Below are 18,837 nucleotides of genomic sequence, written 5' to 3' on the forward strand. Positions count from 1 at the left end.
GAATAGGCAGACAAGGCATTGAATTTGAAGACCAGAAAAGGGATGAGGAAACTGAGGGTGCAAGCTGGAGGAGCTGGGCAAGTGCAGAGAAGAGGGGCTGGCTGTCCAGAGGCTGGTCCCAGCACTCACAATTCGGTCAGGGGGTGGTGTGCTCCCAATGAAACACTCCACCTTGCCACCATCACCCCTTACAGCATACTGCACTGCTTCACTGGAGATAATGGGAGGCCCTGGAAGCAAAAAAGTCACAGTTAGGGCCAGGCAGAAACTGCAGCACCTGTCTACCAGGCCCCCACCGCACTCAGGCCACTCACCGTTCACATAAAGTGGTACCTCCCTCTCAGCCACACCGATCCGAGGCACAATGGCTCGGCAGGTGTAGGTGCCAGCATCTGCCTGGGTCACCGACTTCAGCAGCAGCTGGTTGCTGTTACTCAGGACCTGGGCAGAGAGAGCAGCCTCGGGTGGGGAGCCAGGAGGCCTGGGCCCCTAGGTCCGTGAGGGCCCCACATTGGAGGCATGGGAAAGAAAACAGGAAGGGCCACAAGTGAATTCCCCAAAGGGAAAAGGGGGTCCCCAGTCCAGTTGATCCATCCCCTGACTCTAGACACCATCATTATAGTAGTGGGCAGGGACAGGATGGAGGCCAGAGAGGGCAGGTGATGGCTGCAATAATTTTAAAAGGATACCGTCCCTTCTGCTGATCTGTTCTAGTATTTTTATTGCCAAACCAGGTAACATTTTATTTTGAAAGTCCTCTTCCTACAATTCTGGCTCTAACTGTCTAATGTGGGTCTCTAGAGCTGTAGAATCAACCTCTTCTCTGGTGCATCATCCCAGCTGCCTCATTTTCCTGTCCACCATTAATTTACCAGATCTTTTGCCAGTGTAGCATCATCACCTCAAACCCTCATCCCTCCTTCCACCTCACTCTGAATCCCATGCAAATACAGGAAAGAAGGAATGAGGCTGATTGCAAGTACTGTGCTTCTCCAAATTTCAAGACCTTAGAAATATCCCAGATTGAAACCAAAAAATAATCCTGGCCCTCCCTTTGCTCATGCACCCCTGTGACCATGCCCTTTCCTCCCAGCACTCAGGATGGGTAGAGAGAGACTTACCATGTTTGAGTCCTTTTTGGTCCAGGTGAGGGTGAGGGGGGGATTCCCAACCCAGACACAGGTGAGGGTCACATCAGAGCCAATGTCTGTGGTTGTGGGCTTGGGGTCAACTACAATTCGGGGGGCAACTGAAGGAGACAGAAGCAACTCATCAAGGTCTCAAGGGGGGCCACTCCAGTAAGCCCCTCACTTCCTTTTCCTGCCCTGCTACCTCCCCATGTTTACTCCCCTGTCTCTACAGGTTCACTGGGCCTTGCCCAACCTTCCACCTGAGGCCTTTGAAGGTTCCTGCCCTTCCAGCTACTCACAGTGGACATTTACTAAAGTGCTGACGTTGGTGCTCCCCACTTTGTTGTGAACCTCACAAGACACAGGTTCCGTGAAAAAGGAATAGTCCACATTTGTTTCATAGCGACTCTCGTGGGCATCTTCTATCAAGAAACCCCCTTTGGCCCACCTGGGGGAGGAGGCAACATAAGAGTGAGATCAGAACTTGGAACCCTCTCAGTTGTGCCCAAGGATGCTGACTTCTCCGGTACCCCCAACCACCCTGGTCTCAAGAGCCTCTCCAGTAGCCCAACCCTTTCACCTGTAGCCCAGGATCTCAGGGTTAGCTGTGGCCTGGCATGTAAAGACAACACGTTCACCCTCCTGCACGGTCTGTGGCTCAATGGACAGGGTCACTGTAGGGGGGTCTGCAAAGTAAGAGTCAAGAGGTCTTTTCTGTCCGTCAGGTTTCTTTTTCCCTCCCACTTAAACTTAAGACCTCACCATTCTGGTATGCTCTGAGAATTTGTGCTTGCAGTATACCAGGTCCAATAAATAAGCCATCTCCTTTACTTTTTCTACACAGAGCCTCTAGGGGGCTGGCTAGACTGATTGACCACCAAGGATGATACCCAAAGGACAGATTATTCAATGGATGCAATGACCCACTGATACCACTAGGCGTCGGTATGGGCTCGCTTGGCTCATTAAAAGGGTGAGAGCATCACCAATTGCAGCCCCTCCCACCCCACTCTGCCCCTTAACCCCTGTGGTTCCCTGGGCAGAGGGAATTTATTGAGCACCTACCATGTAAGCCTACTCTATTAATACTAGATGCCCTTCCACTATCACTTACTTAATGCTCACAATCCCTCAAAATAGGTACAGGTTCACAATCCCTTATCTGAAATCCTTGGAACTGGATGTGTTTGAGAATTTGGAATTTTTCAAATCTTATAAAAGTCGTGTTGTCATAGCTTCTTTACAGTGTAAGATTCCCCAGAAGTGTCTGGGCAACACCCTTCAGTGACACACATGAATACCTCTACAGTGAAATGTATGACTCTTTGGCTAAATAAGAAAATACAAGGAGCCTGGGTACAGGCTTTGCTACCCAGTCACTTTTGTTTGGAATTGTGAGTAAGGGACCCTAGACCAACATTTTTTCTTCTATAATTATCCAGAATTAGAAATGGAGGCTCAGAGAGAATAATCATTGTCCAAAGTCACACACTGGTTTACACCAGTCCTCGGTGCCCACAGTTCAAACAAGGGAATTGAAGGAGATAAAGAAAGCATTTGTCCTGGGGTCTCAAGGTTTTTAATTCTCAAAGGTTTTCTATATCCCATCCTCACCTCACTGTCCCAGACTACTCCTCCCCAGGACCCCACTCACGATGCACGTCGAGCTCTATAGAAGTCTCCCTGCCACTGGGGATGGCCTCATTCATGCTGCGGCAGGTGAAGACACGCCCAATGTCCAGGTCTGTGGGGTTGATGAGCAGCTGACTGATGGTGGTCTCCCTCTTCCCATCGTTTAGCAATTCCTGGGGTAGGACAAAGGTGGGAGATATGGTCAAACTAAAAAAACAAAACAAAACACAACAACAAAAACCAAAACCCCTCTGCTTTCAGGGGGAACTGAGAGATGGGCCTGGCCTGGAGGGGGACTTTACAGCTCAGTACCCTCCCCTGTTCTCAACTTCTTCTCCATGTTTTGTTTTTTGTTGGTGGTGGTGTGTTGTGTGTGTGTGTGTGTGTGTGTGTTTGGTACTGGGGTTTGAACTCAGGGTAGAGCAGTTTTAAGTTTATAGAAAAACTGAATAAAAAGTCGAGTTTCTGTACTCCTTCCTATCTCAGTTTTCTTTGTTATTAGCATCATGCATTAGTGTGATAATTTATCACAACAGATGCATCAATGCTGATATATTGTTACAAACTGAAGTTCCTAGCTTACATGAGGTTCCCTCTTTGTGCTGAACACTTTTCCCATGGGATTGGATTGAGCCTTAATCCTGGAATTCTCTGAGTCTAGTGCAAGTCCCTCCTTTTCTGGAAAGCCTTCCTGGGCCAGCCCAGCCCTCAGTGCTCTCTCCCAGCCTGAACTGGTGCCTTATAGTCAGGCCATCCTGCCAACCCACCTCTGTTTGCAGGTACCATGTGTGAATGTTTCTGTGTAGGGTCTCTCCTGCTAAGCTGCAAATTCCTTAAGGGCAGGGAAGGGACTTAGAGGTTAGAAGACTCACATTGGTTCAGTGACATCTAAGCTGAGATTACCAAATGTGGTTATAGGAACCCTCAGTTGTACAGCCATCATGCATCTTTTAGGGGCTGAGCAGTACCAGGCCAATGCATTAACAGTTATAAAGTTTTGAAGCACTATGATCTTAAATGAATGAAAAGGGGGAGTGGACAAAAATGGTATCAACAAATGGACTTGTTTGGCTGCCAGAATAGTTTAATACGAGTAGCCCTATAGGAGAAAAATAAGAGTTCTTGGTGATGAAAAGGTTAAGCCCTACTGAGGCCAAATGACCATGTATCAAATGGTGAAAATATGGCCAGAGAGAAGTGAAGTGATTGCCTAAAGCAATACAGTGCATTAAAGGCAGAGCTAAAGTTAGAATCCAAGTACCCCCGGGCTCATACTCCAGGAACACAGGTAGACAATCTCTTTCACAACAGTGACAAGTTTCTCCCACAGCACTCAACAAAGGGCTGGGTGCACATGTGTTTTTGCCTACAGCTAGAAGAAGGAACCCCAGTCAGATTTGGACTCTACTGCAACTTTGCCATGTGATACTGGGCAAGTCACTTAATGTCTTTTGCTGCTAGGGCTTCCTCATCTGTATGAACTATATAGTCCCTACTTCTTCAGCCTCTTACTTATGATTATTGTGATAATATGCCAACTTGATGCAGAAAGAAAAGATGAGAAGGCATCAGTGGAGAGACTGTGCAATCAGACCCAGGTACAAATCCTAATTCTGCTGTGATCTTGGGCAAGACACTCAACTTCTCTGGTCATCAGTTTCCCCCTTGGTAAGTTGGAAGTAGCACCTACTTTTTGGGACTTCTGTGAGGAGCGGGACAGACTCTCCATAAAGTGCTTATTATACTCAGTACCTGGCACGCAGGAGGTGGTTAATCAATAGCACCTACTATTACGATTACTCTTTATTTTTGCTCAGCTACTGAATGGCACAATGAACCTGAGAACCTACTTCTCTTCTCTGAACCTCAATTTTCTGAACTGTCCAATGAAAGTGTTGAGCCAGATGACTTCTGAAAGGCCCTTCTCACACCTGTAGCCCCCTAAGTCTGTGGTCAGACACATATGGGAAACGAAAGATGACCTGGGGCTGAGCCCAAGACAAGCCAGAGGAGCAGGCAGGTCTCACCGTGCTGGCCACAGCACCCTCCTGCTGTGTCCCATCCCGGAACCAGATGATGGTGGCGGCAGGCTTGGCATTGAAGGCTCGGCATGTGAGGTTGTGGGGGATGCCTGCTTGCAGCAGAATTACAGGGCCTCCATCAATCCTGGTGTCTTCTGGAGGGACTGTGAGAGCAAACCAAAGTAAGGCAAGAGTATAGCTAACACAGGCTCACCATGGAGGTGTCCCTCTATCTGCATGGAGTCTCCCTTTCTGCAGCGCGTACTGCCCCACCTCTAAAAACCACTGTGTGTACTGCTCCTGTGGTGGCTTCAACCAAGATCCTCAGCCCACAAGCTCTCCAGCCCCTATGGGTTAGTCTTTCCTACTTTGGTGCTTCACTCCCTACCACTGCTTAAGGACATATACTACAGATGGAGGGGTAGCCTCACACTTAGGAAAGGACTGGGCTATCTTAGGGTCTGAGTACAGCTCATACACTGGGGAAGGGTGTTTACCTTCACAGGGCTTCTTACATCCACCAACCCCCCAATCTGCTTCTCTGCTCTGCAGCAGCCAGATGGGTAAGCCCATTACAGCATCTCTGTCCATCACACTTTTAACAGGTTACTTTCCCCATGGCACAGCTAAGACTGCTACTCATCTGCTCAAACACCTTCAATGCTGCAACTGCCTAGGGCATGAATTCCAAGCACCTTGGCCTCTGGTTCTGGGGTCTTCTGCAGTTTCTCACTTCTTTGCTTTGTTTATGCTGTTCTCTCTATGTAGCATGTTCTCTCATCCTGTTCAAATCCCAGGTGATACACAAAGCTTCTATGCCCATGCACAGCCAGTCACTTAGAGCTCAAAGCACCCACTGTATTTGGGTTGCTTAAGACAATTATCTATCCCTGCCCCAACCAAAACTGTTATCCCTTGGAAAATCAGGCAGGATGCTGTCTCATTAATATTTGTATGCAGTCTCTAGTGCCTGCAATGTGTCCAAAGTAGGCTAAATGCTTATAGAATTAATTGATAGGTGTCTCCTGCTAGTAAATGGGGGCCTGTCTCTACTGTATCTTCACAGGTTTCTAAATGATAAGGTGAACCAGACCGTAAGTTCCCTGATGGCAGGGGCTCTTCTTGTTTACTCTTAAATACCCAGTGTCTAGCCAGAGCTTGGTGGATAGCAGATTCTTTGGGGATGGAGGGGGATATTTGGTGATTAATGAATGAGCAACTGATGGGTTAAAGGCAGAGGTTTTTCATTATAATCTTTTTGGCCCATTCACTGTTTGTCAGCCAGAAATGAGAAGGAAGGATTTTTTTTTTTTTTTCGCTTCTTTTTGACAAAGAGGAGGACTCTGAGAGGAGACCCATGAGAGGAGACTGTGGGTGGCCTGTAGAGCTGGGAAGATGGAGTAGGGAGAGGGCAGGGGTGTCCTGTCCTGGAGTTTGTGAAATGAAGGTCTGTGCTGGGGTCTCCAGTAGAAGGGAACTGCCTATAGCTTACAGTCTGTCTGAGCCTTGTGTTCAACTCATGTACGCTGACTGGTATATTGGGAAAAGAATGGAATTTAGAATCACCTGCCTTGGTTTCAAATCATAGTACCTTTGGTTACCTGCTGTATAATGCTGGGTGAGGCCCTAAAGACACTGAACCTCCTTTTCTTCATCAGAGACCTAGCAATGTCCACTCATTGGGCCCTTGTGAAGGTTGGTGAAGTACTGTGTATACACTGTAATGGTAGCACGCTTGAAATGTGTATAATCTGTTAGCTTTACTCCCTGATGAAAACCAGCAATGGCTCTGGCTCCTGCCTGGCTAATTATCCTCTGAGTCCCTGGCTCCACCTCTTCACTCCCTGGTGTATCTGGTTCCAATGACAGATGGGGCCAGGTTTGGGATGGAGGTGGGAAAAAGCTTGAAAAGTAAAGAAATGTGGAGAGAAATGAGTAAGAAGCTGGAACTCAGGGTCTCCTGTCTTCCCAGGCCCCTCTAAGGTCACACCTTGCTGCCACCCTGGAGAGTAAAGTTCTGGATTAGCAGAACCCAGAGCCTCTATATGTGGAGACACTATGCACATCCAGACCTAGGTGTGTGGGGTCCCTCCTCTGGAGAGGGCAAAGGACTTCCTACCATTGGCCCTCTTGCCTTTGTCATGTTTTCTTTCCTTTGTTTAGGCAAAGACCATCCATCTGTCACCTCTGCCACCAACTTGTACTTCACTCTAGAATTTTGCAAAGTTTTCTAAACTCTGCCCATCCTCCATGAACCTATCACTGCCTACCATATGAAGCCAAAGGAAAATAAGGTGATGGAGGTGTCAGTTCAGCCACCATTAGAGGGAATGAGTCCATGTGTTTAAGAGCAAGTATTTATGATGTATGACTTAAATCTGTATATTAATATGCTCATGTGTCTGTAGCCTCAGTTTTGTTTGTAAAAAATCTCAAAAAATAACATTGACACTTACTCCCTAAGCCTGTTATTGAGGAGGTAAAAGGAGATCAAGGATACAAAGCCAATTGTAAACTGTTAAAGTGATCTACAATAATTTCTACCATTCATTGAATGTTTACTGTATGTCACCTAAAGCACCTCATATATATGATTTCATTTAATCCTTACCACAAAGTACATCTCACTAATTCCTTCATGGAAATATCATTAACTCCAATTTACAGAAAAGGAACTGAGGCTCAGGGAAGTTATACCAATGTGTTCAGAGATGAGAGAGTGAGTTAAGTAGCACAGCTGGGATGTGGCCCAGGCCCACCTGACCCCAAAGTCACACTCATCCCTGCTGTACTCCAGTTGTTATCACTGTGAATAATGAACTGTAGATCTCCAGATCTATATTATGTCTGTGTCTGCATCTGTGGGGGAGCAGAGGCCTTCCCTCAAAGCCAGCCATATGGAAGAAGGAAAGAGGCCATTCTGTGAAAAAGGTTGACCCGGGGAGGTGGAGGCCAGGAGGCCCTTGGTAGGGAATGATGGAAGTTTATAAGCCTGGCTGGTGTGTGCAGGGAGCAGAATCCAGAGCCAGCTACTCGGTTCTGCCCTGCCCAGTCTTTGGGCCCCAGGTTGCCCAAAGCCAAGGCTGTGGGCAGGTAAGCAGGAGGGGTGTAACAATGTCATACTTCTTACTGCCTTTGTGGGATGCAGGTGCTGGGATGTCTGGGGGCTCAAGAGAAAGCAGGGGGAGGTTCAGGAAAAGGTGTAACTGTACTGATCATTCCCAGCTTCCCTTCAGCTCTTGAGGCCTCTCCCTGTTCCTCTCATCTATTCAAGTCCCCCAGACAGACCAGGAAAGTCCCACCTCAGTTCCCTCCCACAAATCAATCATTTCCCCAAGTAACTCTGCCTCATTCACCTACAAGCTTTCTAACAAGGCACTCCCCCACCTAGGGCTGCCATTTTCATTCTCCTTCAGGAAGATTTCTTTGACCGAGCCAAGCCAATGGACACCTTTACAAGCCTTTAATCCCACATACTGGGTAGTTAGTTGACTTTGTGTAGTCTCTTTCTATCTCTCCATCAGTGTGCCTTGTTAGGAAAGAAGCTCTCCAGGGAAGAAGTAGCACCTTCCAGGCTTCAAAATAGAGGTAGTTAGGAAGGAAGAAAGAAGGAAGGAGGTGTTGTAAGTCTTGTAGTTCCCTTGGAATGTTGGTCCAGTGCAGGCTCACATAATCCAGCAAGGGATGGATATAACATTTTGGCATCTCATGCTCTTTTCTAATTCTTGCTTTCTAACCTCAGGCCTGATCCTGGCTAACCATTCCTTTTTAGTCCTAGAGAGGAAAAGCAATCCACAGCCAGCCTTGAATCTTAGTCCTTTGGGGCCTTCACATCCAAAACAAAACAAGACAAACAAAAAAATGCAACCAGCTGCTGTGTCCCTCCAGTCTTCACTTATTCTGACACCTCACATTTGCCCAGATCTTCATAGTCACTCGCTATGCAAGGAGCATGAGGCAGCCATTGTTAAGAAAAAGCTGGTGGTGTTACGCTACATTACCATGCCAGGAAGGAAACCCATGCCTACGGGTGTGACCCCTTCAGGGCCATGGTGCCAAAATGGCCAAGGCACAACTGCAACCCAGCCCTCTGAACTCCCAGCAGCCCAGAAGTCTTTCTGCTACACCAGTACAATTTGTCCATTCTCACTTCCCCCCAAATGAGAAGCATCCTGGTGTCCAAACTGTCTTGTTTCAGCCTCTCTCTCCTTACTCCCCTCTTAATGACTTCTGTTTAGAGTGATGGAAAAGAGATGGAGCAGAATAGGTCAAATGGAGGTAGGAAAGAAATAGGACAGAGTCAATAACAAAAGGAATAAGGTCATAGGCAGAAGGGTCCAAGCCAGAGAGAGAAAACACAACCCATGTAGAGGTACCTCAAGACCACAAAGCTGGGGAGACAGAAAGACCAAGGTTTGAGAAACACAGAGAGGCAAAGGGCAGACCACAGATGGCTTCGCTTCTGTTCTGTGTGCAGGAGAGTCCTCTCATTCTACAGATGGCCCCAGGGGTTACCAAGAGGAACATCTGCTCTGCTCCACTGTGGATTGCTGCTGCGAGCATGGTTTCAAGAGATGACCCTCCTTTAGCTATAGTGGGAAGCTGACACAGCAGGACCCATCCTTAGCCTTTCCAGGTTCAGCTCTCAAGGCCCATTCCTCTTGGTCCTGCTCCCCTGTTCCCTGAGGAGGCTCCTGTGTGTCTGAGAGGAGAGGCAAGTGCTGCAGGAGGAAGAAACAGCCAGGCAGGAAGGACTGAGTAAGGGTGGGGCTGAGAGGTGGCAGAAGTGGGTGGAAGGGAAAAGGGAGAAGCTCCCTCACCAATAAGCATTGATAGGGGAGCCAGAAAAGAAGAGCAGGGCCTCCATTACCCCACAGTTCTCATCTCCCATGGAGAGAGCCCCATCTCCCATGGAGAGAGCCCCATCTCCATAGCTTTATGTCCCAAAGTGAGTTTGGGTCCCTGGAGTGGCCTAGTTAGAGGATGAAGCAGAAACAGTGGCTGCCAGACCCACAAGACCCATATTGCCTAGCAGCGGCTGCCCACTACCCCCTTCACTCTCTTCATCTGCTCTGGTTTTGGAAGAAGTTTAAGGGAGGAGTTGTTCAGGGGAGGGATTGTTCAGGGAGAACTATGGACAGAGTGGGAATACTGGGGGCAGGGCTAAGACCAGGAAATTAAAGAGGGAATTGGAGAGTGGGAAAGACAGGGCCTGGTAGCACTGTGAGGCATTGAATCATTACTGAGCACGGTGAGTTTGGCTCTCCGGGAACGCAGGGCAGCCTCTGTGGCCTGGCACTCATAGGAAGCATCATCAGAGAGCTCGGCATCTGTGATCTCCAGGTTGTACTGTCCAGCATCTGCAGAGCCCACCACCTGGTACCGAGGCCAGGCTGATAAAACAGAAAGGATGAGGGTTAGTGTAATGCTTAGCCTTACAGCTGGAACCAACCCTACCCTGGAAGATGCATCGTCTCCCCAAGTTGTCTCCAAGCCAAGACCCACATCCACTCTAGGCCAGCACTCCTCCCTCTGCCCTTCTGTCCTCCATTGACCAGTGAGACCATGAGGTCCCAGACAGACTCCATAATGCTAGGGACCCCACGGTGAGGCTGGAAGACATAAAACAGGAGGGGCAGACGGGCTTGAGCAGGAGCAGATGAAATCTCTGAAGCTGTTTGCAGACAAATGTCTCTCATAATGATAGCAAAGAAAGAGAGAGAAAAAAAAAAAAAAGGCTGCCAGTGGGGAGGAGAGGAGAGGGAGAGAGTGTGTGGGCGCTGGGAAAAATAGGGCATCTCAACACAGCTCACTGGGGCACCTCTGTGGGGCTCACAAGACAGAGGGAAGCCCAGGACAGGCCAAAGCCTTGTTCCACTTGCCACAGGAGGGGGATGAGGTAGGGCCTGCTGGCTTCCTAAAGGAGCCCCTAAGCCAGAATCCCAGTTCCTTGCATCAGGAATGGCTGAGGTGGTGGGCTTCTGGGCATCTCCCCTTCTCAACTTAGTCTCCCGTGCCTTCCTTCATATAGGTACCCACCCACCCCACCACTCTCATGCCCTCCTCTCTCCCTCCACCATCAGCTCCCTCCCATTATCTCTCTTTGTCTAGAGGCTATCGATCTTCTCACTCCATATCTATTGATCTCACTCTCTCCCAGTTTCTTTCTCTCTCCATCATCAATAGATCCACTAACCCATCTCTTTCCTTTATACAGATTGCTCCATGAAGATTTCCCCTACCTGCACTAATACATGGAGCCCACAGAGAAGAATCTCAGCACCCTCAAAAACAATAAAGCTAGAAATATATAGCCCTCCCTACACTTACACTAATTCAGTGCTTTATAGGTAACAGTGTATTTTCAAAAGCATGTTCTCCCATTTGAGGCAAACCCACAGCTGCACTTTTAAGGTGGGCAGGCCTGGGACTGTTACACCTGTTTCCCAGATCAACAGACCAAAATCTAGAGAGGGAAGTGGCTCTCCTCTTATCAGGTGGCAAAGGCAGGTCAAGAGCCAGGTGTCCTGACTCCTCATTCACTCTGCCAGGCAGTCTTTCCAAAGGTTCCTATGCTTGCTTTGGAACATAGAAGATGGAGTTTTGTTTCTAACTAAATCATTTTGTCTTCTTTAGCACCAGCTACATAACCTGTACTTAATAAACACAGCTTGTTGAATGAATAAATAAATGCTTAGGCTGATGTTAAACAAGTTTTTGGCCTCTGAGAAGACATGACCTGTGCACAGGGAGGAGAGAGTCTGGAGCAGAGCTGGTCAGTGTGAAGCACTTGAGGGACATAGAAGGTGCCCAAGCTCCCCACCTAAGCAAGGGATGTACTGTACAGTGCCTCTCTGTCAAGCTCTCTTATATGAAGGTCTCAGTTTCCTTTGGTCCCCTAGGGAACCTTTTTTGAGCCTGTACAATCATGAGGAAAGGCAGAGCTGCTAGGTGGGAGAGAGAGTTCAGGAGGGGAGGAGAAGCTGAAGCATAGGAGTGTGGTAAGAAAAGTAAGGGGTGGCAAGTCCAGGAGTCCAGGATGGGAATGGGGAATGGGTGTGAAGATGTGACTGTCTGGATGCTGACTGGTGGGACAGCCCAGCTCACTTTTTTTCCATGCATGGTGCTGGGGATCAATCTTAGGGCCCTGCACATGATAGGCAAGCCCTCTACCACTGAGCCACACCCTCAGCCTGCCACTCACCTTTGAGGCCCTGACCCATACCCAGGGCTAGCCCATCCTTGGTCCACTGCACGATCCCAGTGTAGTTAAGGAGCACACAGGGGAGCACAGCCCGCTGTCCGGCCACCACGGTCTGGTCAGCTGGCTCCTGGCTGAAGCGGGTCTGGGTCCCTGGCAAAACCAAAGTCAGCACTGAGTAAGGAAATGAGTAAAGAGAGGCTTCACCAGCCACTACCCACCTCCCACAGGCTTCCACTACCACCCTGCATGAAGTATGAGGGAGACAGCCTCAGGCTGGGAAAGGGGGCCCCCAGTCCATGTCCCACTTCAGCACCAACCCCTTTTCTCCAATATGTCATGGGATTGCCTTGTATTCCATTCTCCCTCTATGACCCACAGGAATGGGCTTCAGGAACTAGAGAACACAGCAATCATAGAAGTGGCACAGCGTTATGTAAAGGCCTTAGAAATGGCTCTGGCTCAGTCCTTTCATTTTGTAGAGCAGTATTAGGTTCAGGGAGAAGAGGAACTTACTCAATCACCCAGCAAAGCTGGGGTTAGAGCCCAAGCCCTGCCCTCCAGATTCTGGGCTCTTCCTTTATGACCACCTGCTCTTGCCCAGAAATCCGGGTTCATGGTGATGCATTCCTAACAATGGTGAATGGTGAAGCCCCCTAACACTCCAGTCCTTGCAGCTCAGGCAAATACATATGAACATACCACCATGACTCCTACTTGGACACAAGTCACGGGAGCCTACAAGAGCCACATGCAAGTTCGCCAGGTACAGTTCCCCTCTGAATGCATCCAGCAAGAGCAGCAAGGTAGATTCTATGGGGTAACCAAATCCATCATGTCCACATAAATCAAGTAGCTGTGAATAACTTCCTGGCTCACTGGCCCTGCTCCATGTGTTTACCCCTTGACCCAACTGCTGGGGATACAGGGGTGTACACATGAAAATACCTACATGCACTTAGCCTCCCGCACCTTGGGAACTGAGAGGCCGTGTGACTTTGTTCCACTCTCCCTCTGGCTGTGGGAGCTACACATGGCTGCCCGGCTGGCAGCTTGGCCGGGAGCATTTGATTAGAGAACTGCAGTGTAATTGCCTTTAATTGTGGATCCTAAATGGAGCAGGGAATTGGATTGCGGGTTTCTTCTCCCCCACTGCTCCCATCCACCCTCTCACTCTATCACTGGTCGGCCCCAGTGGTGGGGCAGGCCTGGGCACCACACAGAGCATGGGAGTGAGTGGAAAATGGAAGCTGCAGGCATCAGCTTCATTGGCTGAGCTTTGCGGGAAAGGAAAGGAAGGAGATGGAGTGCTAGGGGACAGCAAAGGGAGAGGCCTTTGCTGTTACATCTCCAATCAATCACAACCAGAAGAAAAAAAATCAGCTCTCTCCCCCAAATCAAGGGCTCCTCTTCTTTCTCTCCCAGCTCCCGGTGTCTTTGCAGAGGCCACAATCTCTAAATCCAACTCTTTCCAAACCCAGCTTTCTAAAACATCTCTGACCCATGATTACTCTTGTGTGTAAGCAAATATTACCCTTCTCCATTTCAGGACCTCCCTCTAAACCACTGCAGACACTACTAGTCCCCATCTCTTCCTGGCACTGGGGGTGGGACCCAGGGCCTTGCAGGTGCTAGACAAGCACTCTACAACTGAGCTCCATCTCCAACCCCAACATCCTAGTCTTATCCTCTCTCTTCTTTTTTTATCCTCCAGCCCCATTTCTCCCCTTCTTCCCAAATCTGCCCTATATTTCTTTCTTCCAGGATACCCTCTCAGATTGATTCCTGACCCCTTGGGCAGCCCTACTGAGGAAACTCAATCCATGGGATTTCCTGTCTGATGCACTCAAGGCTTATGCCCATGTTTTGTTTATCAGGAAATAGAAGGCAGCCCTGTCTTTTCCATGGAATGGCTGGGGTAGGGGATGCTTCCAACTTCTTCTGAGTCTTTCTGAAAGTTGGACATCCATCCATGTTGGTTGTGACTCACAAATGGGACTTAGAAGTTAGTGGCAAGAGCCAGGAGTAGACTGGTGGACAGAATATGTCGCAATGACACAGCCTTTTTACTTTTGGTTAAATGAACAAATTCAGCTCTTTGGGTCTGCAGGGGTCCAGGAAGTTAGAAAAAGGGCCCTTCTCCCACACTTGTAAGTGGCTCCCCAACTTTGCAGACCTGACTTCCATTCATACCTCCTAAGGAAGATAAGGTTCACCCACATTTCAAGGGATGATGATGGCAGGTGCTAAGATCCTGGGGGAAGGGTGGGTCAGGTGAGCAGTCAGCATTATTAATTCAGACATTGCCCTCATTATTATTCAAATTTATTCATATCCTTGCGCATTTCTGTAGTGCAGCTACATGCTGCGAACTCTCCACACTCACGTTTCTCCTTCCCACAGCCCCCAGAGCCCAAGTCAAGGGCTTGAGAGTGGGGTGACCAGTGATCCCTGGCCAGGAGATAGAATTTATATTCATAGATTTCCTGCATGGAGGCTAGACATCCTGGTCTCTTGTTGAAGTCTCCAGAGGACAGTGAGCAGCTTGCTCCTCATCTACTCAGAGTGAAGTGGTGGCTGACCCTGTGCCAGGATGGAGGTGGGAAGCATCTGGAGTAAGAGTCAGGAAACAGCTATCTTGCCTGACTGAGGAGCAGGGTGATCTTGGATACATCTCTTCCCCAAGTGGGCCTCCATTTGCTTACCTGTACAATGACTAGTCTGGAGTAGACTTGAGCACAAAGGTTTCTTTCTGCTCAGATACTGGGAGCATAGGCTTAGGAGGCAGGCTAAGGTTTACATTGTACCTCTGTGGCTTCCTAAGTGATATTGGCCAAGTTACCCTCTAAGCTTGATTTTCCTCCTAGGTAAACTGAGAAATGATAATACCTACCTTCCAGATACTGTGAAAGTCAATGTGATGAGGTGTATGCCATGCCTGACATAATCTTCTGCGTGTATCCACTAATGGTAGTGCTATGATCATTATTTACCCTGAGCAGTTAGACAACTAGAGGTAGAAAATTCAAGGACTATTGGAAACCTGAGCAGGAATGTGACAAAGAAAGTATATTCTGTCTTTCTGGGGATTTTTAAGTAAAATTTGCTCTTGGTTTAGGCCTGGTTGAAACAATTTATTCTGGAGACCAGGAATGAATGGAAGCAATCACCCAGTACAAAGAAGAAGAAAAAGAGGGGATCTCAGAATGTTACTTCATGGGAAGGCTGCCTACATCTCTTCCCTGCTCAGGATTCAAATAGTCACCTCATCTGGAAAGTCTTCCAAGAGTTGCTTGCTCAGAGGCCCTAATACTCACTTCTCACTTCTGCTCTAACAGAGACCATGCTATACTGGCCACCCCTCTATCCCCAGTCCAGGGGCAACTCCTTAAGTCTGGACTATGTCACTCACGGCTTGAGACCCATCACCTGGCACAAGGCCTGACTGCCAAGCACACCACAGGTGTTCCAATCAGTCTGCTGATTGATGGAGTGTAAATGAGCAAATACCAAGTCAACAGTCTTGCCTTGTGAAGCCCCAACCAGGAAAAGGGGCCGATCCCCCTTTGCCCCCTTACACACACACACTCAAGTTAGCTTTACCTCTTCATCAGAGGCAGGGCAGCAAGGTAAAGGGGACAGTGAGCTCTCTCCAGTAGGGGGAGTAACAGTACTGGAGCAGGACTTGGAGTCAGTCCTGGAAGGCTCCCTGAGAAGAGGAATGGGGAGCGAAGCTGGAAAGATAAGGAAAAACTGACTCTGAGAGGAAGTGGTAGAGTGGAGAATGCCTAGAAAATGAGCAGAGGGATGCAGGCATCAGGCAAAGCAAGCAGCTCATTAGCAAGAATGTATAGGTGTCCTAGCATTGTAAGATGAAAAGGAGGGACAAAGGAGGGAGGAAGTGTTGGTGTCCTTGAGTGTTAAGAAGGTGCCAACAACTCAAGACACATAGCCTAGCAAATGACATATACGACACCCAAGCACACCTCCAAGGTTCTGGGTACCCAGCTATGTATGCTAAGCTGAGCCTTCCTTGAACTGGGAGTGACATTTCAGTCCCATTCTTGTGCCTGAGCCCACATCCAGGAAATAGAAGCAAAGCCAAACAGCAATGCAGGGAAACTGCTGGCTGCTGGTTGGGGAGTTAGGTGGGAGGGGAACAAGGAAGATCCTGGCCACAGACAGAAAGTGAAAACAGACCAGCCTTCTGTTGCAGCATCAAATCAACAGCCTGACTCCTGAGGCCAGCACACTTCTGATCCGTGTTTTTAAGTGAATTCCCATCTGCTTTGATCTTGCTCCCCCAGTCTTTCAGACACCATCACAGATGTGGTGAACTCTTAAGCAGCCATTGTGAAACCAAACAGAGAAAAAGTGAGCTGTACACACATGTGCAGGAGTACACACACACACACATACAGGGGAGGCTGACAGAGGTATAAATGACGCTGAGACAAAGACAGACACCCACATAGAGAAGACTAGAGGGGAGCGAGAAGGGAAGAGAAGCTCTTGGTTAGAAACGTCTCAGTATGGAAAAGACACCAGGAAAAGCTGGAGAGACAGACACTCATGGACTAATAAAAGCACAGGCCACGGCGAAAAAGAAGGCCAGCAGAGAGACAGAGACCAAGAGAGAGAGAGATCAAGAGAGAGGGCAGGGAAATGTGTATATGCTGTGGGGGGAAACCTGTTCAGACAAATTAGCCAGGGAATGCCCACCATGTGTATATCCACCGTGTCACACTTGGGCCTGGTGTGAGGGGTGTCTCAGACTCTAGGTGCTACCCCAGTGTTGGACCCTCTGTATTTTCCACCAGAATAGATCCCTGGAGGCTCAGCCAGGGTTTTTCAGGTAGGTGAATGGTAGAATATGGTGGAGATTAGAGACAAAGGGGTGCAGGGAACAGAGTGGCCGTGGGCAGGGATTAGAAGTACAGCAGGGGACAGTGTGGAGCTCCACGTACCTTGCTAAGGTGAAGAGAGATGGGAGTTGGGGAACTGAAATCTCCCACCAGCTACCCCACTGCCTCTCTTCCAGATTCCCTTCCTTTCAGGTTAACCAGCACCCTCATCATCACCCCCATATCACAGAGCTCTTCTAGCCTCAAATTTGGAATAGTTTCCTCCCCTGTCCTCTGACCACATTGTTTGGGCCTCTAGTTACAGCACTCATCATAGCCTGCCTTGAGTTAAAAGTAACTCATGTGTGTATTTCTGGCTGTCCCACTCTCCTGGAGCTCCTGATAACAGAGATGCTTTGATTTACCTTTCTTGTCTCTTCAGTCCCAGCAATGCTCCTTAATAATAAATACTCCCAATGATAACAGGCTGACTGTGCGCCAGGCAGATACCTTACAGGCATTGTTTCTAGTATTTTAATCTACTACGCAGAGGCAGTTACTACCTCTGTTTTAAAGAAATAAAGCTCAAGATGCTGACATTATAGCTGTTCAATGGCAGAGATGGGATTTGAACTTAGGTCTTTTTGCACTGCAGTTGTTGCTCTTAACCTTGTGCCATGTTTGGGAATATCAAAGAATATCTATCCTTCTGAGTGAACTGGATTTATGGCCTCTACCCCAAAGAGAGGTATTCGTGTCCCTAAGTTTTGCTTATCTGCCATTTCTGACCTCTACTTTATGTTTTAGGTTTCCATCTCAACCCTGTTCACCTCCTAGGGTGGAGAGCAGTGATCCTTAGATCTGAATCTGATCAAGGTCCTATGGCCATGCAGGACTTGCCCTGTGTGCTGCCACCAACATAGAAGAAGATTGATGTAAACGTCCTTACATGAAGGAAAGAGTGGTACCCAAGGCTGGAACATCCATCAACAGCATCCAGTGAGCTTTTAGTCTTTAAGCCACCAAACGTTGCCAGCAGGAAAAGTAGTAATGATAAATAGCTTTTGCTTATGAAGTGCCCAAGCTTTACTAAGTACTTTACTGATACTATTTCACTTATGGGTCACAACAACCCAGTGAGCTTGGGGCAATTACTACTCAGAGGCATCAAGCAACTTTCCCCCAGTCACACAAGTGGTAAGTATTGGACACAGTAAGCAGAGTGAAGGACCTAGCTCCTCTTAGAATCTCAGTACTGTGGCCACTACTGTCTTCTCCTGGGACCTCCCACCTTAGATTCTGGCCATTGTGCAAACCTGTCCCAGGGCCTCTCCACCCCTTCCTGATGCTGTCCCTTACCTGGAATACTCTTTCCTCTTCCTCAGTGGCATCCCACTTCCCCTTCTCAATATTGACCTTACTGGGGTACTAGGCTTTTAAGCTCTGTTCTCCAGCTCCCTCTTCCATCCTCACCACAACACTGGGATCCAAAGCCAGGCCAATCTTTGTGTATGAACACATCTCATGTTCCCACTGAGCCTGGCAAGGACAGAGAGGTCAAATCCTATTTTTTGCTTATTTTGTGTTGCTTTTTGCAGTGTTGGGGATCAAACCCAGGGCCTCATGCATGCTAGGCAAGCGCTCTACTACTGAGCTGCACCCAGCCCTCAAGTCCCATTTTTAATTGAGAACTAGAAAGTGACCTCTAAATCTATCATAGGACGGAAAATTCTTACAGCTTCTCACAGTCATGCACTTCTTATGGGCACACACGTACCATCATACAAGAGTACAAACATTCATTCTCATGCCTAAATACACACCCCTCCCGCACCCTGCGTTTTTTCAAGCACACATCTGTCACTGCGCCCATGGGCACCTGTCTGCTCCATGTCCTGATGTGATGATGTCCCCAAGGCCTAGAACCAGAGAGGGAGTGGAGTCAAACACATGAGAAGCCAGGGAGCTGGGCAGCAGGAGAGGGGGGTGGTGAAGGCTGGGCTCTGTCT

General features: G+C 48.5%; 1 protein-coding gene across 3 annotated transcripts in view; it reads right to left on the reverse strand.

The window, feature by feature from the left end:
* The window catches only part of Kirrel1 (kirre like nephrin family adhesion molecule 1), a 98,771-nt gene that overhangs the window by 9,491 nt on the left and 70,443 nt on the right, over window positions 1-18,837 (reverse strand). For 2 of the 3 annotated variants that reach the window (XM_020176756.2, XM_074047761.1), the window contains 9 exons: window positions 11,988-12,137; window positions 10,027-10,176; window positions 4,790-4,947; window positions 2,785-2,935; window positions 1,711-1,816; window positions 1,430-1,578; window positions 1,122-1,249; window positions 315-489; window positions 130-230 (listed from right to left, as the gene is read on the reverse strand). In XM_020176756.2, the coding sequence (XP_020032345.1) occupies window positions 130-230; window positions 315-489; window positions 1,122-1,249; window positions 1,430-1,578; window positions 1,711-1,816; window positions 2,785-2,935; window positions 4,790-4,947; window positions 10,027-10,176; window positions 11,988-12,137 (1,268 nt within the window). The remainder of the gene's footprint in view (window positions 1-129; window positions 231-314; window positions 490-1,121; window positions 1,250-1,429; window positions 1,579-1,710; window positions 1,817-2,784; window positions 2,936-4,789; window positions 4,948-10,026; window positions 10,177-11,987; window positions 12,138-18,837) is intronic. The other variant, XM_020176759.2, reaches the window with a different exon arrangement.

Source organism: Castor canadensis, chromosome 11 (genome assembly GCF_047511655.1).
Source record: "Castor canadensis chromosome 11, mCasCan1.hap1v2, whole genome shotgun sequence".
Taxonomy (NCBI): domain Eukaryota; kingdom Metazoa; phylum Chordata; class Mammalia; order Rodentia; family Castoridae; genus Castor; species Castor canadensis.